At 26.7% G+C, this 26,086-nt stretch overlaps 1 protein-coding gene and 1 pseudogene across 2 annotated transcripts; both read right to left on the bottom strand.

Annotated features, from left to right (window-relative positions):
- Positions 1 to 202: 202 nt before the first annotated feature.
- On the bottom strand, positions 203 to 10,255 carry LOC112766026 (tryptophan aminotransferase-related protein 2). Of its 2 annotated transcripts, none has more exons than XM_072199844.1 (5): positions 9,737 to 10,255; positions 3,613 to 3,916; positions 1,895 to 2,196; positions 892 to 1,190; positions 203 to 490 (listed from the first exon to the last, which is right to left on the bottom strand). In XM_072199844.1, exons 1-5 carry the CDS (start codon positions 10,009 to 10,011, stop codon positions 303 to 305), a joined length of 1,368 nt encoding a protein of 455 aa, XP_072055945.1. In that variant the 5' UTR covers positions 10,012 to 10,255; the 3' UTR covers positions 203 to 302. The 2 variants fall into 2 exon arrangements, with proteins under 2 accessions (XP_072055945.1, XP_025667662.1); XM_025811877.3 differs by having other exon boundaries at positions 1,895 to 2,175.
- Positions 10,256 to 17,652: 7,397 nt separating this feature from the next.
- LOC112766944 (galactinol--sucrose galactosyltransferase-like) lies at positions 17,653 to 23,928 on the bottom strand (annotated as a pseudogene).
- Positions 23,929 to 26,086: the final 2,158 nt, after the last annotated feature.

Genomic DNA, 26,086 nt, shown 5'->3' with positions numbered 1-26,086 from the left:
TCTAATTGTGATGAAAACTTCATTAATAAAATTAGAAGCGGTATGTTTCTTAAGAGAAAACAAGATCAAATTAATTAGTTCACCTAAGCGTGAAAACTCTATTGTTCTACATGTAACAGAATTCCCCTACATTAATTAAGTCCTAAACATCTTAACCAGCATACAAACATATTATCATCATGATTTGGTGCGCATGTATCTCTTTCCACAAACCATACATCAATTATATAATGTCGAAACTAACTAATATAATATAATATTATACATTATACATTGTGTTAATTAAGGTGCAAGTACTACTACTATCGAAAGTTTATAGTAGAGAGTCTGTGTAGAAAGTGCATAAAATTTTCATCTGTATCCAACATGCTAATTCTTACATATTGTTGGCTAACTCCAAAGTGTGTTCCACTTCTTGTTAATATGTTGTGTCCTCTAAGAAAGCTTTCGCAGTCTTCTACATTTCTTTCACATTTTAGCCACACAAATGCTGTGTACAAACGTTTTACAGTGTCAGTACATCAAAATAAAATTCAGTATATAATAATAATAACTTAATTATTTTGCAATATGTAGTACTTTAAGAAGAATTTTGAGAATATTTGTTTAGAAAGTGTTGGAAATTTGTATCTAAGGAAATATTTGTTTCAAGAGAGTAACACAGATTTTAATTAGGTTATATTTTGAGAATTTATTTTAATATACTGTCAGTATAAAACAATTTTATACGTACATCCAATCATCTGATTAAACGACTATGTAAAATATTTTACATGGTCAATATATCAAAATTAGAAACGAAAACAAAATATTTTTTTGTCCCAAAGGGGAAAATTATTGGTATTTTTGCTTCAATAATGTATGAACACCATTTTAGTTTATTATTATTACCTGGATGAGGCTCCAAATTTTGATTAAAGAAGGTGCAAAAAGAAGGAGAGAATGTAGGGACACTGAAGAATCCATTACTACGTTGAACTGCTTCTCTGAGTTGTTTCCATCTGTCTGACATGATTTTGTGGCTGAACTGGAAGAAGGATTCGCCGCCGCCTTGTAGTTCGCAGCTGTCGGAAACTGCCCTCAGAACCTTGGCGGCCCTAAGCTGTGAGTCCTTAGAGACTCCTATGGTATTGAGCTCTATGAATTTGGTCATTTTCTTTGCTACTTCTTTGTCTTTCACAAGAGCCCACCTACAAATCTTAGTGTAAATTCAAATCTTTCACAAGGACATAGCATACTACTAATATGATCATTAGTGTTCAAATCTTTTAGATATTTGCAAAAGATTAATGCATTTTTTAGAAGTTTAATTGATTCAATAGGCTTTTAGGCCAATTCTCTCAGAATTACGCACAAGTATCATCTCAGAATTACTTTAATACGAAGTTTGATAACTGAAAATCGTTGAATAATAATTTAGTCGAATATTTTAAATCATCTAACGATTTATAACTATCAATTTCATATAAAGACAATTATGTATGAGCTTTTACCGAATCTTATTAGTATATTGTTTGATAGTGATACAAACATGATGTGTAAAAAGAAAACAGAAACATAGCCATCATATCAATGAATAATCATATTAACAATTCTACGACTCAGATATATTAATTAGATAGGTCTTTCTATCGATCTTTTTAACTATGCACACGAATTGAAGACCAACAGAAAGACCTATCAAATCCCAATCTTTATTAGAATAGTAAAAATTCAAGTGCAGTCATTTTATGTAAAGTTGATAATTAAGAATCCGTTAGTTGACAATTTAGTAAAAAATGTCAAATCATTTAACGATTCTCAGCTATCAACTTCATATGAAACTAACAACGACCGAATTAATTTCCAGGTATTAGAATAGAATGCAATGTATGAAAGTTAGGAAGAGACAAACCCAATGCGCATTCCAGCATGACCAGTAGTCTTAGAAAGAGTGAAAAGGGTAAGATCATGGTTGGAAGGGGAAGAAATAGGAGTGTACTGAGGCCAGTAATAAGCAAGATCGTGGACCAGTAGACCCTCAGAGCGATTGAGCACTGAACGCCTGACGCAGCCATCAGGGTTGTTGGGAGAAGTAACTAACTCAATGTAGGGCCCACTTTTGTCAAACTTGTCAGCATCACCACCCCATTTGTATAGCCCTGATTTCTGGTAATCCGTCATTGATGGGTATGACTGCATTTCAACATCTCTCATCTTATGCATTCATTAATAATGAAGTTAATTCTACTGTGTCTATGAATTACTGTCTAAATTTTGTGTAACTTATTTTTTTAGTAAATTTTAATTTTTTAAAAATTTTTATTTTTATATTTTTAAATTAAATATTAATTTTTTATTTTTTTTTATAAATAAACATTACCTTTTAGAGACCATAACATTCACATTTTATAATAATCTCTATTCTCTAGTAAGATTTTCAAATGTCAAATCTACTTATTTTGACTGTCATCACTCATCAGTTCAGCACATGCAAACTGTATATTGTATCCACTGTCATCGTCTTATTTATGAGTGTTATTTAATTTATATTTAATTATTTTATACTTATACTAGATTAACATATACCTTTTAATTATAAAATCATAAAATATGTATCAATTTATTATATAAAATAAAATAAATATACAAAAAAAATTTGTTATCTATTAATAATTAAATAAACATAGAGAGAGAAAGGAGGCATTAAATCAATTCTGGGAAACAGATATAGAAGAAATGGTAGATTCGTAGTAACAGTTTGAATGCTCTAATTAAATATATTATTTTACTAATTGTATTTCGTGTATATAAAAAATTAGTTATTTATATAAAAATATATATTAAAAATAGTTGAATCTCTAAGTTTATATATTCAATAATCAAAGATAGTGTTTCAAAAATCAAATTGAACCAGTTGGATTTGGTTAATTGAAAATTGACTATTATATCAATCCAGTTTAAGATAAAAAATGTTTAGAAGTAAATCAGTTAAAAGATAAAAAAATCCAATAAAACAATCGATTAATTAATTGAACCGGTCTTATTATTAGCGGGTTAACCAATTTGAAAAAAAAAAAATAAAAAACAAAAATTTATATATTTTATATATAAATATATTATTTTATTATATCTGATTTAATTCCAATTGAATCTGTAAATCTCTAACTTTACTGATTCAATTACCAGTCCAATTTTCAAAACACTTACACAAAACATGACAAATCAATAAAACATGAAATTCTTATAAAAAAAAATGGTGAATTTTAGTATGCTATGTTTATAATAGTTAGAGTGACTATAAAGTGTTATTAAAATTAAAATTACATTTTTTTTTACATTTTAATAACACTTCTTTTAGCAATATTTTTTATGAAGTGTTGTTAAACAATAAAAAAATATTATTTTAATTTTAGCACTATTTTTAAAATACTATATCTATGGCAGTAATATAGACATACTAAAAAATGATATAAAAAATTAAAGAATTAAAAGAATTATTTAAAAGGAAGCAAATGAAAAAAATAAAGACCAACAAACTATAATTTAAATAACATAGTATTTTCATCCGCATCTAAAAGTCTCGTGTTCGAATTTCACTCCTAACTTAAGAAGAAGGAAAGAAAGACATACAGAGTAGTAGGGGGAAGCAGAGACAACACTGATGGGTTGAGGAGAATGAGTTGGAGAGAGAGCATAGAGAGCAGCAAGAAAGAGCTGAGAGGAACCCGTTCCAACAACAAGGTGACGATCCTCTGTGACAGCATTTCCCACCACACGGTGGAGCCTCACAACCTCCTCTGCAAACTCAGGTTCTAGGAACCAACAAACATTGCTCACATCTGAGAAGTAACTCATTGATTGCCACCCTGCAATTCTGATCGTTGTTTTCTCTCCCGTTTCTCTCCAAAATGCTTCGTACACTCTCGGGTCTCCACTGCCAATCAAAACAAATTCATTAAGGATATAATTTTGTTAAGCAAAATGCACCTGAAGCTATTTTTATGTGAAGTTGACAGTCGAAAATCGTTAGATAATTTGATAGATTTGACTAAATTATTATCTAACGATTTTTTACTATCAACTTCACAAGAAACAATGCACGTGAGTTTTCGCTATTTTGTTAAGTGCTAAACTTCTATCAAGTTTATTAAAAAGGTGTTAAGTACTTTTAATTCATATTTGCATGTAAAATTTAATGTTGCTTCTGTATACTTATTAAATTAATTAAGCTAAAAAATTATAAATCAATATTGTGTTAGGATTAGTATTGGATCATGCTCTAATTTCTTTTAAAATTACATCTAAATTTGAAATTTTATGTTGATCAATTATTGGCAGAATCAGGATGAATTCAGGTTGGTAACAATAAAGAAATAGGAATAGTTTCATTGGAATCTGAATTAAATTCTCTAAATCACCATTGGTTTTAGTTTTAGAATGAAAAACTCTTAGATGGATTATTCAGTGAAAGCACTATTTGATACGGTATTGTATCAAGAATTAGAGAGAATTAGGTAGAAATATGAGAGAATAGAATAGAATTGCCTAGAATTAAAGTTAATAGGAGAATTAAAATTTCTAATTTAATTACATCATGCATGTTTACACTATTACATCATACTTTTATTTATAGTATACTTTTTTAATTAGGTTATAAACTCAATATTAATCCTAATATATTGTTAATAATTAGAAATTTTTTTTAGTTAGTTAATATTAATTAATATTTTAATTTGTAAAATTATTTCTTAGGATATTACAATTTAGAATTTAAGATAAAAGTTAAGATTTAGTATTTAAATTTTAAAATTTAAAAAATAAAAAATAGTTAAACTAGCTGATAAAAAAATTAATTTATTGGTTGAACTACATTTTTAAAACATTAAATAATTCTAAACATCGGATACCTCATTCTTCTTGTAATATTATTATAGTGTTGAATTTAACTTCTGAAATAAAGTAATAATACTTTATTTTGTTATAATGAAATTAAATGATAAATCTTAAACAATTGAGTATATAAAAAAAATTAGGGGGTTATTATTTAGGCTATTTAGTGGCTGGTGCATTTGCATGTGTTAGGCTATGGAAAATATGGGGGTCCATATATATGAAGGAAGAAATGATTAGACAGAATAATGAAGAGGACAAAAGATAGAAAAAGTAGATGGTAGATGTTTGCATTTACAGCTACATACATCAGATTAATTGGGAGGCAAACCCATGCATATACCTCTCAAGACTTTTGAAGACCACAAAACAAGTTGGAATTGGACTTCCATTTTTAATAATATGCACCCTTGGACCCACATTTTTGCAGTTCCAGTTGATGCAGATCCAAGATTCTAAAGGACCTATATATATATATATATAAAAAGTGAAATTCAAATGCAGTCAACTTCACGTGAAATTAATAATCCGTTAGATGAAAATTTAGTTAAATTATTTAACTATTCTCTCTCAACTATTAATTTCACGTGAAAACGACTACACTTGAGTTTTTAATATATATATATCTTTTCTATGGTGTATATTATTTTTTTATTTTTTAATAAATGAACAATCTATATAAAAAGAAAAAGTATAATGCTATGGTAAAAAGTGATATTAGGTATAAAATAAAAATTATTTATTTTATAATAAAAAATATTGAAAAAATAAAAATATAATATACAATGAATTTTTTTCTTAAAAATTTAATTATAATTTTTATTTTTTACCAAAAAAAAAAATTCAAAGAAAAATTACGTATTTTTTACTAGGGGTGGCAATGGATAGGGTAGGATTGGGTTTGGAGCCAACCCTAATCTTACCCACGGGTTGAGAATATCTCAACCCTAACCCTACCTGTTCTTAACCTGCGAGTACCCGACCCTACCCGCGGGTTACAAAAAAAGATGCAACATTATATAACTTGATGATAATTTAAAATAGAACTGACTTTTATATATAAAAAAAATTAAATTATCAATTAATGAACTTCTTTTAATGACTAAGGATCTTTTGCATTTAGTGAGAAGTCTTTGGTTCAATATCCACTTAAAACATATTTTTATATAAATATATAACATATACATATATAGGGTGCGGGTTGGTCGAGTAGAGTTGAGACACAAACCGCACCCTACCCGACCCGCGGATAGAATTGGGTATCCGCAGGTAGGGTATGTTGCCACCCCTACTTTCTACCCCGCTGTCTGACTTGTAATTTGAAATTATCTTTTTATTCTAAAAATTTTATATTTTAAATTTAAGATTTAAAATTTTAATCTTAATCTTAAATCTTCACAAAAGAACAAATTGAAAATTAATTCCCATGATTTTTCAAATAAAAACGTACTATAATTGAGGCTTTTGGTCCATCCAATTGAATTGGTACACTTTTCATTCACAACCAATTAGTTGTGTCAGCATGAATTAAATATATCTGTTAATTATTGGTTACACTACTATCCTTTAGGAAACTATCTCTTAATTTTCAGTAATAAAATTCAAATATCAATAATTTTATATAAAATATTCACAAATGAGGCGGCCACATAGAAGATTAGAAAAAGAAAAACTCTTAAACTTTAACTGGGACAAGAAAAGGTGCAGCACTGCAGTTTCATAATAATTTTGATGGTCACTGCCGAAAGATAAAGGTTGCCTTCAATCAGTGTAAGCAACAAAGCATCAACCATATCATCCCCCACTAACTTATTTCCTATTCTTCCTACTAAAAAGGCACCATTACTTTTATTTTCTTTCTTTTCTCATCATTATTATTATTATTTCTATGTAGTATAGTAGTAATATTCCACTTTTTTATTATTAATTACTTAAATTCGATTTATCATTGATCAATAAATTAATGTATATACAAATAAGAATTAAAACTCTAACACTTGTTTAGTTAAATATTTCTCCACCCGACAAGTTAAAAGACTAATTTGTCGTGAATCTGAGTTTTATTTAAGAGTCTGTTGTTGGCCAATAAATTGCTGCATGCACAAAACAAAATTAGAAATTGTGATATTTTATTTAAACGGATGAGTGAACTATTCGACCAACCTAAATTGGTTAATTAAATTTTGTGTTTTGACCCTCTAACTAAATTAGGTATGATATTTTTCCGTGGGTGAAAAAAGAGGAGGAAAAAAAAAAAAGCAACGGTAGTGGATTTCCCAAATCAACTCTAAGCTATAGTGTTCTTCCCTGCAAGTGACTTTCACATTTGACCAAAATTCCCCACACGTAATAAGGGAAAAGATGACAAAAACTGTTTTTTTCCCTAGTGTATAAAATTATTGTTATAATAATATATAAAAAAATAAATAAATTTTTTATTTTTTAATTCGAAGACATATAAATTTTTTACTAATTAAAAATATAAAAATTTTAATAATTTTTTTAAATATAAAACATTTAAATTTCTCCGTTCAAAATATATAAAAACAAATTAATCTCTCAAATAGACTTAAATGTTTCACATTTTAAAAAATAAAAAATCAAAAACATATTTATCGTTTAATCTAATATAAATTTATGCATCGCATAACTTTAATTATGTCAAAACTCAAAACAAAATCATTAATTGCACCCAGATAAAATTCATATCAATGATTAGAGCACAAAGAGAGTAAATTGGAGGTAAAAGTAACCCTAGCTTTTCTAAGAATATTCTTTTAAAAATTAAAATAGTGTATTTTTCTTTTTTCCTTATACTATAAGCATTTTAGTGAGATTAACACTTTGGTGGTGTTTCAACTTTAATATTCTTTTATTGCACTTAATCATTTTCAGTGAATAACATTTTTCATAAAAAAAACTCGTGTCAGAAAGATTGCTAGAAGCATAATTATTTATATATCTTTTTTTATTATTTTAAAATTTTAGAAGAAATAATTTTATAACAATTAGTTCTATTTTAAAAATTTATTTCTTGGATCAGAAATAATTATATAATATCATCCTCGCAAATAAAAATGAGGAAGTAACGACATACTCGTAACTAACAACTGAAACAACGTCCAATAATAATAATAATAATAATAATAATAATAATAATAATAATAATAATAATAATAATAATAATAATAATAATAATATCCATGTTAGACATTTTAATGTGAGGTGTATAGAATTGAATATTAATATATAATTAAACTAATAAATTTTGATATTATATTAAAATAAGACTTATATACTCATGATTTAATATTATGATTTTGCTAAAACCAAAAGTTTGCAATAACAATTTGTTTATTCAATTGTTAAAAACATTAATGCATTAACTCTTACTTTTCTTTTTTTTAATAGAATCTTTTTAGTTTTGTATTATTTTTAACAATTACCTAAGAAATTCGTTAGATAAAAATTCTAAAGGTTATATTATAGTTACAATAATGATTAAAAAATTGAAAGCACGAAGTCAAACTACCAAACAATATTTAAAACTGTTTACAAGTCTATACTCTAAATGTCTCTGACATTTTTCTTTATTTTTTGTTCAAAAAATTCAGACGTGATACATCTTTACATAAAAAATAGTATTATAAACTACTAAATAATTTAAATAAATATATTCGATCAAATATATCAAATTATCTAACGAGTTATTTTACTGTGTTGTGAGAATCCAATTTTCTGTTTTTGTTGTAAGAGAATAAATTGGGCAGGTTAAATGGTAAAGACTATGACTTGTCCCTTTCTTGCTCAGAAACAAGTGCAGCAAGCAAAGTAAAGAAAACCGGTCCCAAAATTAAAGACTCAAGGCCCAGAGCCAATAACGCACAATATGAAAAGGACTATTCATTCTTCATAATAATAAGTAAAATTCAAATCAAATACAACATTCTTATATTTTTCTTGATTAAGTGATTTTACCATAAGTAAATTTCTTTTTGATAATTTTTTACATAAATGTCAAAATTTTCAGAAAAGAAAATTTTTTAAAAAATTATCTTAGCTTTTGTTATATGAACTTTTTAAATAATTATGCAATTAATATTATCTTTAAAAGACTAAATAATATTTTTTAAAAACTATTTTATTAAAAAAAAATCTTAATAGTTTAGTGAAATACCAATTAGCTAATAAATATTTCAAGGAACTAGTTAATAAATTTTAATATAAAAAATATGTAATAAAAATTAATATTTAAAATTTTCAATATATCTCCTGTACATTTATGAAAAATAACTTTAAGAAAATCTTAATTAAAATAACTTTAACAAGGCCCTTAAAATAATCAATTTAAACAAAATATATATGATGCACTACTAAATTAGAGATATAATTATTTATGTTATTTATTTTTATCATATTTTTATTAGCTTAAATATTTAAAATTTTTATGTCCAAAAATATTTAAAATTTGACTCTTGATAAACTTTAAAAATAAAAAAAATAATTAAAAAATCTATACAAAAATTTAACAAATTCAAAAAGATTTATTTAAAAGAAGTGTTATAAACATAATTACTTATGTTGTTTTTTCTACCCGTTTAAGTGGTTGAGATGAATGATTTCACGACAAAACTAACACTATAAATATGATACCAATAAATAAATTAAGGTGGAAACTCAGGGTAGTCGACTTCACGTGAAGTTGATACTGAGAATCGTTAAATAATTTGACTGATTTAACTAAATTTTCATCTAACGGTTCTCGGATATCAACTTCACGTAAAATTCATTTCACCTGAGTTTTCACCATAAATTAAATAAATGATTATTACTAATGTTGAAAGGGTAGTAAAATAGAACTTACTGGTCGAGATTGATGACTCTGTTGTTGTTTTTGGGTGGTGGTTGATGATGATCCTCACAAGTAGAAGAAGAAGAAGAGTTGGAGAAAGAAGAAGATATAAGCAAGCGAGGTTTATTGTGAGTGTGGAGATTACTAATTTGCCCCTGATGAGGATATTTGTAGAAGAAGAGATCAAGTTGGGAATCATAGATTATTCTGAGTATGAGGCTTACATTGAGAGCGAGAGAGAGCACCAACAAGTGCCTCATGGAGAACAAGCTCTGAAGCTTCGCCATGAATCAAGATTCAAGAGAGAAGAAGGAGGAGTTAGTGTATGTTCTTCAATAATCACTATGCACACTTGCCAATTATATAAATAACTCTCTCTGTGGTGTCATTCAAAAATTATTATTTTATTAACCTAATAAATTTGTTTTATTTTTTTCAAAAGTTATTAGTTTCTTATTGTTACACTAACTTTATTTTATATAATCTCTTTTTTTTTTTGGTTTGAGAAATTTTAATACTGTGTTGTGAAATTATTTTTAAAAAAATTTAAACTAATAAGTAGAGGGTGAAAATTCAGGTGCAGTCGACTTCACGTGAAGTTGATGGTTAAGAGCGGTTAGATGATTTGACTGATTTGACTAAATTTTTATCTAACGGTTCTCAGCCATTAACTTCACGTGAAGTCGACTGCACCAAAATTTTCACCTAAGTAAAAATGCATAGTTATATTTTATAATTAAAATATTATTATAGTTGTTTGTTTTAATTTAAAATACCAAATGTTATATAAATATTACAAATAAATTATTGTAGATTTGTTTAAATAAACTTTTTGAAGGTTGAAAATTGAAATTAAGGATTTTTTTTATGTTTTGTAGTTTTGTTTTTTAATGTTTCTATTATTTAACATTTTATAAAATAAAAAGTGAATATAAAAAAAATAAGATTTTACTTTTTTATTTTGTTACAAAGTTCTAAAAATATATTGAAAATTATTATAATTGAAATTAAGGGTGGCCTAACTCAATTTTAAAAATTTGTTTGTAGTAAAAGAAGTGATTTATATTTATAAACTCTTTAAAGACATTATTAAAGATGTGAGATTTGTAATAAAAATAAAAATAAACACTTTTTTTTTTCAAATTCAAAGAGAAACTAAATTAGAGTTGTTTTTGGATTAATTATTTAATTCCTCTCTTTTTCTTTCCCCTCTCTCTCTCTGAATAACCTAAGATTCACTTTGAGGGTTGACTTTGTAACTTGTAAGGATGATTTATGTTGGTATTGAAATTTTAAAACTATCATTTTTATTATAGAATTTATATTTTGTTAACTATTTAGCTCATAACTATGGATTTACAAAAGTAATACATGTCGTTGCTAAATGCATTATTTGCCACGTGGCATATCACATGTGATAAAAGATGCTACAAAACATGCCATGTGGCAGATCACATTTGCTTGCATTATAATAACATGTCCTTAACGTGATGATGGGTTAGCAAACACATGTTTAAGAATTTATTTCACCTATTTAGAGAAAAAGATTATTTGACAAATACTTTAACTATATATATAGATCACATTAATTAAGGACATATCTATTATGAATTTTTTTAATATACTTTATCTACTTATATTTCTTTAATCTAGCTTTTAAAAAAAATATTCTCATGTAGTCATGTAGATTTCTAAAGTCTAAAATTTAAAGTCATTTAGGTCAAATTAGAGTTTTAAAAAAGTAGGCTAAAGCCCAAAAATGTTTAATAATAATAATATATTTAAATTTAAATCACATTTTAATATTATGAATGTATTTTTTCTATTTCTCAAAAAAAGTATTTTACAACTTAATTCTTTATATATTAGAAATTTTATACAAATAAAAAAAATAATTTTCCAAAAAAAGGCACGTTTTTTAAGAAGAAGCGAAATAAATGCAAACTAATATATATATCATACTTATTTAATTTTGAACAATAAAAATATTATATATGTACTAAAAATCATCGATTAAATTAATTATTATATATTTATTTATTTGTGTATCTGTATATATATATATATGTATATATATGTTGTATTTTAATTTAATATATATTTTATACGAACAACTAATTTATTAACGATTAATTTTTTTTTATGTATATAAAACAGCCAGTTCAAATTAAACAAGTACTTGGAATTATAATATAAGCCAGGCCTAGCATGCATATATAACTTAACTTTTTTTTTTTTTTTACTAAAGATAGGGAGATTCGAACCCACGACTTTTTAGGTGAGTATGAAGAGATTATACCATTTGATATATAACTCATTGGCCATATATAACTTAACTTTTTTTTTTCTCAAAGATAAATGTTATTTTATTAATATAAAATAAAAGTGTTTCCATAAAGAAGTACAAAATAATTGGGTATTTCTATTTATTACCAACTATGACTGAAAGACTAAGAGCTTAAAAAAGAGTAAAGTAAGAGTAAAGAAAATTAGCAGCATCTATCAGGTATGGCTCACGAATTCATGTACTAAATTACTGACTTCTTTCACTATTTCTGGTATTGAGCTTATTACCTTCTCAAAAACACACCAATTTCTCGCTTTTTAAGTGCTCCAACACAGCGCCGCTACGAGAAGGATTTTTGAAACAAATTAAATTGAAAAGATTTGGCAAGTGATAATAAGGTGAATATAATCCATTCAGGTCCCAATTTTTGAGGTCCAAGCATTGAGTAGCAAGGAATTAATGCATGTGATGATAGGGATAAGATAACTACACATGCACCTAGGGCACAAATGCCTTGATTTCTATATTCATCATCTATCCAGACATTAGGCATATACTCATAATTTGGGACCAATATACATTTTCATATGATAGGGAAACCTTATGGCTGTTGTGTGGAGAATTTTGAATGAAGGGTTTGAGGCTCAGCTAACTTCAATTTAATTTAAGGATCATAAATGGAGGGGACCCTTGTCTATATAAATAAGTCTCAAGAGGAATTTGGTCCAATATCTATAAAACTATTAGCACTAGCTTTAGCCCCTTTGACTTGGTGTGTGTTGTTTCATTCACACAACTTGCAAACATGCCTTTTCACTCTGCTTCCTTTATTTGGAGTTTTTTGGACCCCATTATGGCTGCTACAAATTTAATTTAAATCCTCTAAATTTTAAATTTTTATTTTAAAAGGTAAAGCATGATCTCTCACTTTTAAATAATTTTTCTCTCATATTTTCTCTTGGTCCCACTTATGAAATAAACGATGAGAGATCATATTTTTTCTTCTAAAGTAAAATTCAAAATTTAGAAGATCCAAATCCCTATAAATTAATCACCCATTGTTATCTTCTTCTCGAATTAAGGTTCTTTTTTTAAAGTTGAATATAATTATTAAGACAATTATAAAGTTTTATTAAATATTTACAAATTAAAAAAAAAAAACAAAAATACCTTCACTACTTTAAAAAATTACTTTTTACGGTTATTTATTTTATTTTTAATGACAATAAAAATACACGTTAATGTATTTACCAATAATTAGACATTAATCGTCTTATATTTTGTCGTTAAAAAGTTTTAGTGACAATAATTATTCAATTGTCAATAAATATCTTTTCAATAATTGCAAAAAGTGTATAATTGTCATTATAATATATAATAATAACGATAAATATATAATTTCCGTAAAAATATAAGTTAAATAAGACATATAATAACTATATATTATTGCCACTAAAAATAATTTTTGTTGTATGTTTTTATTATTTACAACAATTTAAAAATATCAGCCAATATTTTAAAAATTACTTTTTATTAAATATCAGCCAGCATTGCAAAAAAATTTTTTTTTATCTTAAATTCTAAATCTTAATTTTAAAATATAAACCCTCGAAAAAATAAAAATTAAAATAATAATTTTACAATAAAAACAATCAACTAATATTTACTAATTTAAAAATCGATTCATATATTTATTCTTCTGAATTATGCAAGTCCCTAAGGAACCAACAAACATATAAGATCAAAAGGGAAGGGTCATAAGCTAAGTTGATGAAAATGAAAGAATAGATATAGAGTTGAACAAGCGGTTGACATTTCATCACAAAAACAGTACAAAGAAGCAATCATATGGTTCCAATGGCCATAGTTGGGTGTACTATATATTGTGGTGCTTAATTCAATTGCTAAACCTCACGTGTCATGGATATAGCATTACCAATTTAGCATAAATATTTTTAAATCAAGTTAGATTAGTCGAGTAATTAATTTATTTATTTGTTTAAATATTTGTTAGAGTTTAAATTCTATTTTATGTATACGGTAATAACTTATTTAGCAATGACAGATCTAATATAAGATAACTTAATTTTTAGTCGGTTAAATTAAAAAATATCGTAAAAAAAAAATTTCATATTTAGTTTTTATAATGAAATCTATTTCTAAAGTTAAAAAACAAACATGCTTGAGCAAACGTATTTTGTATAAGACACCAAAAAAAATTTTTATTTTGTATTTTTTTTATTCTTTTGAAAAAAATGGAGAAAATACTTAAATAAAAAAAAAATCTTAAACATTGTAGGCGTTCACAAGTAGAACACTTCAAGCATATTTATATATTAAGGTATATTTTTTTCTATTTTCCTTTAATATAAATAAATGCACATAGTGTTTGTAGTAATGATTAGAGTGTGGCAACAGGTATGGAGGTTAAAATAAATGTTTGCCTAATTAATGGGGACCCACGGTATGATGAGTTTGAGATCCCAGCACTTAGGAATATGATGATAAATTGATAGACCATATTATACATACTCTAATTCTCCAGAACATGCTCAAATGATCGTTGTTTGTTGAGTGCAAGAGAAATTAAATGTTAGTGTTCTATGATATTATTCCTCTTCATCACGAGTAAAGAAAAGAAATAAATCATTAAGCTATTAATTAGTTTAATTTGTATTCACTTAATAATTATTATGTTGGTAATGCTGTTGAAATGAAAGCAAAGAAATTAAAGAAAGTATATTTTGATTGCAATAGTGCGATCTTCTGCCAATATTTGTTATGCTTAGACGTAGTTTAGGTAAACAATTTAATTAATTTTTTTTAAAAAAAATAGTTTAAATTATAAATAAATTATTTTGTATTTAGTTTTTTAATTTTAAAAGTATTTATTTTAAAAGAAATAAAATAAAATTTTTTAGTATGAGAGAAGTTATTTTTTAACTTCTCTATAAACATTTAAATAACTTTTTAAAAAGCTACAATTTGATTTTGGAACGAGAAAATAGAACTGAACAAAAAATTTTGATACAGATATTGAAATACAAATATTAGTAGTTTGCTTTGCATTTTTGTTTATAATGTTTTTAGCTTTTAAAATCTTATTAAAAAAGTTAAAAATAGTGAGAATATATAAGTTTTTATTTCTATTTCTTCAATTCATAGAATCTTAAATAAAAGAATATTAAAAATAAAAAGGTAAATTAAACCAATTTTAATATTTTTTAAATATTCACAAATCCTATAGTTACTTCAATATAACTAAACATATTTATATTTTTTTATATTAAAAATATAATTTTTTATATATCTCATTATTCTATTCATCTAAATTTTTGAAATAACTAAACATAATCTTTTGTGACGATTTAACATAGAAAATCTCTTTGAGAAGATCGAATAGAATTGGATAATGAATGAGAATCTTTATTGAATTTAAATAAACATGTATATTACATATACATAATAATTTTTTTAATAAAAAATTGAGTAATGCTACGTGTATATTAAAATTAGCTACTAAAATTAGTCATTAGTATAAAATATATGTTGAAATACAAATATACATTAAAAATAAATTAAATCATACATGTATTTATACACAAATACATTAGAGGCTGATTTTAACGGTTGATTTTGGTGTATAAATAGCATTTTTTAAAAAATACAATCTTCACTTTTTACTAAAATTTAATGAGATAATACTCAATTTGGTCTCTGAATTTGCATACGAGTCTTAATTTAGTCCATAAAATTTCAATTGCCTTAATTTTGCCCCTAAACTTTGCGAACATGACTCATGTTAGTCTTTAAAACAATTTTTAATATACAGATGTTAACGGAACACTGTCATAGATAGCCAATGTCACGTTAGACTCTGTAAAATAATGTTTTAGTTTTGATACTCTAATGACTAAAGAACATCGTAAGCGGTATTTATTAAAAATTTATCTAACAAAACAAATGATTCGATAACGTTTTTAGACTATTTAAATGTCAAAACCAAAACTACATCATTTTACAAGTTTTAGCATGGCATCTGATTGTCCATCAGTGCTCTATTAGCGTTTTTGTACTAAAAATCGTTCTAAAAACTAATGTATGTGAGACACGTATACAAAATTTAAAAACTAAATAGAGACAATTGAAATCTCAATAACTAAATTGAGATTTCTGTACAAATTCAAAGACCAAATTGAATATTAACTCAAATTTGATTCTTCATTATAGCATTATTCTATGTATATGTCTCATGTCTATCTTTTGTGACGGTTTGGCATATACGTGTGAACATGTCGCATGTCTCCACATGAAGCAAACCGATTGAATACCTGTCGGAAGCAAGAACAGATATAGAATGGTCAAAGTCATTTTGGTGAATAAATTCTGCGACATTTCCATGTGATGATCAACTCTAAACTCAGTTTTTAATTTGGTCAAAGTTTCTCATCTTGAAAACTTCAGTTCCTTGATTCCATAATGCTTATTTATTTCCCATCACTCCTCCTATCCTTTTAAATTGTAAGTGAGATATGTCAAAATTTTTAATATTGAGTTGTCATGTAAGATTTACCAAAATATTAAGATTTCTTAGTGAATTCGTTATTACGAAGTAGTTACTGGAAAAGAAAAATCGTTAGTAACAATTTCAATTAACTATTTTACCATTGACAGATTGTTAATGGTAATTTTTTTTGTAGAGTGAAAAAAAAAAATAAATGTCGATCAGAATTATTGTATTTCTCATGTTAAAATTAATTTGTGATTATTTGTAGCATTTTTTTATTTTTAATATTGGATTAATAATAGTATTTTTTTAAATTGTGATCTATTATGGTATTTTTCTAAAATGTGGGATGATTTAATGTACGGAGTACAAATTGGACCGTCCAATTTTTAAGAGGTACAGAAATCGGACCGTCCAATTTTTAGGTACACAAATCGGACCGTCCGATTTCTGTACTCAGACTGTCCGATTTGTGTTGAAAAAATAAAAAAAAAATGGAGTACAAAAATCGGACAGATCCGTACTCCAAATTTTTTTAATTTTTTCAACACAAATCACCAATTTGTGTACCCCATAGTTTTAAAAAATACCAAAAATTACCACGTTAAGGTATAACACTCATTCTACTTTCATATCCAATTATTTTAACCTATTTGTAGACGCATTTTTTTAGTATAATTTAAATCAATTTAGATCTCTTAATACTACTTATAGAAATAAAATTTAGTGTATAATAGAATTGTAATATACTTCTGTTGTTATGTCAATATACTAAATAATATTAAGGGAATTAATATTACACTCTTGGTATAAAAACTATTTCAAATGGATTTCATGTTATATTTGATAATAAAGAGAATTTAATTTAAATGTAAGAGTTTTGTGAAGACAATTAATTATGCATTATTACATTAATACAAATAAACAATTTTAAAATTTATTATTTAAACAAGTCAACCACATAAATCTAAATTAATCATCACTATAATCTGAATTAATGATTGTGTAAAATTAACAACTACCACATGTTAAAAACAAAAACCCCATGTGAAATAGATCTTTTGGTATTAATATTTAAAATAAAATAATACAAAGAAAATTATCATTTTTTTTTCATTTGATAAAGAGAGAATAAAAGATAAACAAACTTTTATTTACTTAATCTTTAGTATTGACTGATGATGTTGGAAACTTATGTGCAGTCAGCTTTACTTAAAATTGATAATTAAGAGCAGTTAGATGAAAATTTAATTAAATCAATCAAATTATTTAACGACTCTCAACTATCAACTTAACGTAAAGTTGACTGCACCTGAATTTTCACCTTAATTGATACATCAAAGGATCCCCAATTGAATCTTATAAGAATCAAAACAAATACTCAAGCATTGACAATTTTGGTTCATGAGTAGGCCAAGGAACATGAACCCTAACCATGTTATCCTCGTAATCAAATTTCACACCCAACCCATTAATCTTACAAGCAATAGGCTCCTTTGATGCAAACACTCTCATTTCCCCGCAACCCTTTATTCCAATTTTGACCCTGCTTTGTTTATCATCAAACACAAGTGACTCAATTGCACCGCCAGAGTTGAGCATGTTCACTAACCCAATTGGTGCAAATTGATTTAGCCTCTCATTATTATTATAATTATAATTATTATAAGATGATAACACCCTAACTGGTGAAACTGTCATTAGTTCAAAGCTGAATGGTTCAAGTGAAACTTGTAATTTGTCTGAATTCTTCATTAGCTTCAATTTGTTTTCCTTGAAGAGATAAACTGCAAAAACTTCCACACCTTTGATGGAAATTGGTTTTTTATTATTAGCATTAGAATTATTATTATTACCATTGTTCCATTCAATGTCTTTGGGGCTTGCAAAGCATGTCACTGTGTTTGAGAATTCAGAGGCACTCTTGTTTCTTCTTGTCACAGGCACCAACCTCCTCCTTGGCAATTGAATAGTCCCAACACTCCAGTGTACTGCAATTAAACAAATTAAAACCAAAGTTATGTCGTATAATTTGTTAGAGTATAATTAGGATCAATTAGATCAATTAGCATTATTTAACATATCTGAATATTTATTATAAGAAATTACGTCTTTATTATTTCGATTTTCTTAACACCTATAAATCTCTTTTTATATTATATCATTTTATACAACTTGAATACTCACAAATATTTTTTCTATTGTTCCATCTTCCCTTGCTAACATAATTGATATTAGGAATTAAATGGGTGTGAGTCACTATAACAATTAGCTTAAGAAATAAGAATTATTTTTATTTTTAAATAATATACGACTTTAAAGCATGAATATTGACGACAATTTAGACTGTGTGTAGTAAGAGGGTGAGCCGACAATAATTTTTAGGGTTTATCTATCTTGTGTCCTTAGGCATTGTTTGGTTATTGAGACATAAATTTTCAAAGACATGCTTACATACAAATGGACACAATAGACATGTATTTAGTGTCTCTAGACAAAGTTGAGACTAGTAAGAATGAATATGGACTCTAACTTTTGTGTCTCTTAGTCAATGTCTTTGCAACCAAACAAATCTAATATTAAACTATTCTTTTGTGTCTATGTCCTTATGTATATTTGTGTCTATGCCTCAAAATTTTGAGACACTAACCAAACGAAATCTTAGAGTACATGTTAAGATTACAAAATTTAAAAATTTTATTGAAAATATAAAAAATTTAAATTTTTAATGTATTTATTTTATATTTATTAAATAAAAATATTTAAAACTTCTCATTAATAATAAGCTTATCATGTGTCCTAAGAGAGGACACATGTTAGCTAAACTCTAATTTTTAACCTAGTTCATTAAATAGACCTAATTCAGTCCGAAAATTAACTTGAGAAGCAAGAACTGTCTAACACTCTAAGAAATGAGACTTTATTGTTAAATGAAATGAGACTTTATGGTTAAATGAAATGAACAAAAATGAGCAATATCGATGTGCATAGGAAAAATTATATATATTCTTATGTAAATTGATGTTATAGATCACAATATAAATCTCAAATGAGCTGTGCATGTTGACTTAGTATAAAAAAATAAGTACAAGTTATTATAAATCGACTCGACCAGATTAAGTAACACGTAGTAGATAATTAAAGTAGATGATTTTGTGATCACCTTGTTGAGGTTCCAAATCTTGAGCATTGTTTTGCCATCATGCAATGGATCCAGAAACAAGCAATCTCTAGTAGGAAGTGCATAATGTTGGCACCTCAAGATAGAGCCATTAGGCAAAACAAGAGTCTTAAGCAACTTGAAGTTATGGTTGGAAACACAATCACTAACATAAATTGGTCCACCAGAGATGGCTCTTGAGGCAGCATGGAACTCAGCACAGGGGTGAGTGGATTGGAACATGTCCCAATCTGGCTGAATGAAATTCCCCATCCACAAGCTGTTGTAGGCACAGTGTACCATGTGACAACCTTGTAGCCAGTATGTGCCGTTCGGGTCGCCCGACGGATCCGTACACCAAAAATCATCACCTAAACAAATTATGACAAAAACAAGTATAGTGAATGAATTTTTAATTAGTCAATATTAATTAATTCTTTATTATAATTTTTTAAATTCTCAGCTTCTGAAATATTTAAGATATATGTTTAGAATTTAGAGTTTAGAACTTATGGTAAAAAATAATTGACTGATTGACTTCTTAGCTAAACTCTTATAATAAGAATGATAACGATAAATTCGACAAAATTTTATGTTGACTGATTGACTTCTTAGCTAAACTCTTATAATAACAATGATAACGATAAATTCGACAAGAATTTATGTTGACAATAGAAAGTTGCTTACCGACTCGGCCTAGCGAAATGGCTTGGGTGCCCAAAAGGAAGAAGTCATTGCAATGCTCCATGCTAGCAATGACTCCATTGCCTTTGAAATGCTTCTTCACAGAATCTGTAAGTGCTTTGTAATAAGCTTTCGCAAGATCGACACGACCACCGTATTTCTCGCATAGCATCTCAAGCAACTGCATTCAAATAAAACAATAAAACATCATCGTCCATCATGTCTCAAATCTAATTAACTAATTTCTCTTTCTATTTTTCCAACAATTTTTAAAAAATAATTTTTTTGGGATGGTAAGAACTAAGAACACTCTTTTTATGTGGCTTAAATTTTGGAGGCCCAATTCAGACTATATGAATATTTCATAGTATAATTTGTGGACTTCATCATCATTTTTTTATATAGAATCTTAAAGATTTTTATAAGGTGTATATTATCCTTATAATGTGTGTGGTTAATTAAAAACAGCATTTAAATTAAAGTATGGATGATATATAATAAAACAAAGAAAGAATATTGGAGAACACTTACATGTATAACATCAACCTTAACCCCATCAATCCCCACAGATTCCAAATGAGAGTGAAGTCCCTCATACAATTGATGCACCAAATGAGGTGGTACCAACCCAACACCATTATTCACAATTTTATCCACAGCAAGATCCTCCATTGTCATTTGCAAACTTTGTGACATCTTAGGACCAACAACCTTAGACATAGGCATGCCCTTCACATTGGGCCTTATCCCACCCCAATACCCACAAAGCGCATGCCACACGTAAACATGTTCCACGCTCTTGAATTCTTCCTTTAGATCCCTAACAAACGCACCCATCCCTTTCTGGTCGGGGTCTACAATCCCTTTGTAGTCCCTGAATTTAGAATTCTCTACAAATTTAATCAGCCGACATGGCATTTGTTCACCGGCCGATGTTCGGTTCATGCCTTCTTGTTCATCTGTGATTGGATCGTCGTCGTGACAAATTGATTGTCATCCGTCGTCGATTAAGACCATACCCGGAGGGCACCCTCCCTCTACAAGGCCTTTCACACCTTCGCATACCCCTTTAGGGTGTACCTTCAAGTAGAAGGCATCCCATGTACACCAACCAAACTTGTCCACAATACCTTAAATATGTAACCATTTAAAAGTATAATGTCAGAAATTCAGTTATGTATTATTGTAAAAAGGTTTAACTTCGTGTACCAAATATGCCAAAAGTTGTTGTAAAGAGAAATATATAATTAATTTATGTAATACAATGTTATACCATAAACTAGTAGAATTTTAAAGACTACAGACAATATTCATGTTAGGTACATACTCAAAATTAATTATTGAATAAATTATTTATATAAAATAATATATATTAAAAATAAATTAAATAATATATGTATTTATATACTTTTTATAATTGATTTGATTTTTTATGTGCAGATCACATTTATTTAGAAAATTACATTATGTTATGACTACATATTTAGGCATGATTTGATAATATTTTAAAAATTTGATTAGTTGCCATTTTAATTTATAGAATCATTAGTTTCCAATAGATTGTGACTTTGGTGAAAAAGAATTTAATAATCCCAATCTAAGCAACTAAATTTGAAAGACATTTAAATTAAATTAAAACCCAAATGAAAAATTTAAAGAAAAAAAAGTTAGTTAAATTTACAGAAAAGTACCTGGTGGAGTTTTTTCTTGAAGGAGCTTGAAAGTTCCCAAGTGAAGGCGTATGATCTTGATGGCTTCTTTGACCAAACGGAAAGGGTCATGAGAAGCATGAATATACAAACAGCTTCTGAAGGTGGATTCACTGACACGTGTCGATCCACTCTCAACGCACATGTCCACGTAATCATCCAAACCCGGTTGAAGTGAGGCTCGGAAGGAACCTTCTAGAATGGGGAGCAGGAGAACATAGGGTCTACCATAGTGGTCGTTCTTGTCCAACATTAACAACTGAGTTTCATGCTCCACTTCGTGTCCATTGCTTCCAACCCAATGTGTTGTCCACCACACCTTAAACCTGGCCGAATTTGCGTACATGAATAAATACAATTTACGCATATTTTTTAGATTTTGCATACCTAATTTTAAATTAGTATTTTGACAACAATAATTTATACCCACATTTACATAATTTTTGTATATAAAAAATATATAATTTACACTTATATCTACTAAAATTTACCTACATAAATTAATATAATTTGTAATTATATTTTTAAAAATTTATGCAATAACAATTTAGTATTTATAATGACTAAATAATAGCTAAAATTATTTAAAAAATATGAACTCCTAGAGTTTTTCTCTTTAAATATTTAGGTTACACATTTTATATGTAAATCATCTAAAGGTGATAGTTTATTAAAATAAAACTCATGTATATGCAAGATCACTTTGAAACATAAACTTAATTAATTGTCATTAAAAACTAATTTACCCTTATTGTTGTTGGTGATAAGGTAACGACTAATGAGAGTTCGAGATGAAATTTTAAAAATTTTAGAGAAAGAAAATAAAAAAATTTAGGTCTCATATTTAATACTAATATATGTATTTTAACTTTATGTCAGGCACGGATACATGTATCGAGTTAGCGTGTCGTGTTTCTAAAATTTACAGAAAGATTTTTAAATGTACCGTTATATCGGTTTATCAATCATTTTTTATCGTTGATCTTGATTATATATTATATATTTTTTATAATTAAAATCAACGATTAAAAATAATTGAAATACCGAAATACCGATACGATGTTACACTAAAATTTTCCAAATTTATATCTCACGCACTATGCAAACAATAGACATATGTCACTGTATGGACCAAAAATGATTACATTTTTAATACTTTTATGTGAATTTTTTCATAATTTTTCTTTAAAAAATTTTATGTGAAACTTAATTTTAGCGAACACAATTTTTATGAATATAAAAGATGTCTTTTTTAGTTTGTGTGATTTTTGTTTTATAAACTTCGTTTCCATTTTTCTTGCTGAAAATATTTTTTTAAATAATAAATTTTAAATTTTTAGATTCTGAAAATTAAACAAAAAAAAAATTATACCAGAATTCATGTAAATATAATAAAATTAAAATATAAAATAAGTAATGACCTGAATATGCTCATGAACCTAATGTCTTTGAGCTTGCCAAGTGGAGCCACGTGGCGGCACCTAGATTCGGTGGCATCAAAGCCCACGAAGCAACCAACGACGTTGTTGTTGTTTGCATCCGATGAATATGGCGATCGTGTTGCTACTATGTTGGATGGAACCTCCGTCAGAAAAGGTTCTCCATTTGCAACAAAGTTTGATCCTTCTAACTTTATACACAAAGTTTCTTTTTCATTCTTACTACTATCACTTCCACCACCATTCACAAGTTCTCCTATTTCTTCTAATGCACCATTATTTTTGGTTAAGTATGGTGGAGCCATGTTCAATCGAGTTATTGAAGAGGGTAATTATGTAATTTAGGTAAAGGGTTAAGGTGATAATGAAATGTTTAAGCTAATAAGGTTTGGACTTGTTAAGAATTTGAGAGGATCAAGAGTGATGAAGTAGTATAATTGTTATGAGATTTGCGAGTGTGGGAAGATTTATATAGAGCTATGAAGTATGGACACTTAGTTGAGTTGTCGTGTCTGGGTGTCGGACACATTTCGGATACGATACTCATCGATCATCGTCTGACACGCGTGTCTGCTATGTCCAACTGTGTCTTAATAAAAAATAAAAAAATTTTCTCTGAATATATTTAGACACACTTAAATATCATCACGTGTTAGTGTGTCCAAGTTTATTCTTAATATATATTTTTGAAATAAATTTAGATATAGTATATATTATTATTTATTAAAATAAAAAATATTTTAAATACTACATGTGACATTAAAAATAATTAAAAAATTAATTTATATTTTAATATCAATAAAATATCAAAATATCATTACGATTTATCTAAAAAAATACTATATATCTTATATATATGCGTATTCCCGTGTTTTATAAGATTTTAAAATTCGCGTGTTGGCGTGTTTCATGTCGCGTCGTGTGTCCGTGCATCATAGATATAGAGAAACCATGGTTTTTAAGAAATTAGATCCAACCAGACAATTCAACTGGATTAATTAAAAATTAATTTTTAAATTGATATAATTTAAATTAAAAATTAATTAATAATAAATCAATTAAAAAACTGAAAAATCAATTAAACTATTAATTAATTAATTGATTCAATATATATATATATATATTTTAATTTCGGTTGAATATTTTAAACTCTTAAATTTTTTAATTTTTAATTATTCATTTTTTAAAATCTCGGAAAAAAAGTGTTTTCTACTTTACATATAGTGGGTGGAGACAACCATATTAAAACGGCATCATCATCTAATACGCTTTCCTCTTCATTTTTTTAGATGTCATCACTAAAGAGAATAATTAATTAATTTTATATATTTAAATAATTTATTATGTATATATCTTGATTATTATATTTATACTGTAAGAAAAAAATTTAAATATTTTTCTAATATTAAAATTTTAATAATTTTATTAATTAATTTTAATTATAAAAAAAATATATAAAAAATATTAATTAAAATTATTAAAATATTAATATTTTAAAATTAAAATTACTAAAATACTAATATTTTAAGTACATATAAAAATTTTTCCCATACTATATAAATCGTGAACTCTAGTTGATGGTGGCAGTAATAACATTAACATGCGCTGGAAAAATTGAGAACATATTAAAGACAAAAAATAATGGACACTTCTAGAACGAACTGAGGGTTAGTAATAATAATAAGGTGGGTTCTACAAGAGGGTCTACCTGCATTGGATCAAATATTTAAAGATATTATTGGTTAAATCTTTTATACTTAATTAATTAATTCAGGTTACCAATTCTAGCTCGTTCCATCAAGAACTCTCGTTTCTTTTCTAGATGTTTCTATAGAAAGATTTTAAAGTGTACCATGGTACCGATATATCAGTAATTTTTACTGTTGACCTTAATTTTATATATATTATATATATTTTTTATAATTAAGATCAACGGTTAAAAATAATTGAAACATCGATACGACGGTATACTTAAAAATTTTCCGTTTCTATATTTAGCTTTATTAGTGTTAGTATAATAAGTATAGGAAGTTTTTTAAGTGTACCGTCATACCGGTGTATCAATAATTTTTAACCGTTAATCTTAATTATATATATTATATATATTTTTTATAATTAAGATCAACGATTAAAAATCACTGAAACACCGATACGACGACATACTTAAAAATTTTCCATAAGTATAATTATGATATTAATATTTTTAAGGAATTGTTCATTTATTTAATTTATCAGCATGAACGTGAGTCTCCTCGTCCGCGAATCATCAAGCTTCAGATTCTTCATCACTTCATCATCTTCATTCGTTGCTTTTATTCATTTTTGTAATGTATATTTATTATTTGATTAATTAGTTAGTTAACTTTTATAAATTGCTAATTACTTGGCATGTGAAATCTCGGATCCAACTTTCCATGTGAAATGTACTATTGGTTGATACTACTAAAAATGGGTCCCTAATTGTCCTCATTAGTTGCAGCGTCTCATGGGAAACTAGAAATTTCCAGTGAACTCTAATTTCAGTTTGCCGAAGAAAAAAAAAAAAAAAACCGGTATAATAATATAAAAATATTATT

The sequence above is a fragment of the Arachis hypogaea genome, chromosome 7 (genome assembly GCF_003086295.3).
Source record: "Arachis hypogaea cultivar Tifrunner chromosome 7, arahy.Tifrunner.gnm2.J5K5, whole genome shotgun sequence".
NCBI classification, from domain to species: domain Eukaryota; kingdom Viridiplantae; phylum Streptophyta; class Magnoliopsida; order Fabales; family Fabaceae; genus Arachis; species Arachis hypogaea.
Note: the sequence above shows the minus strand (reverse complement) of the source record. Positions and strands in the feature narration are given on the sequence as shown.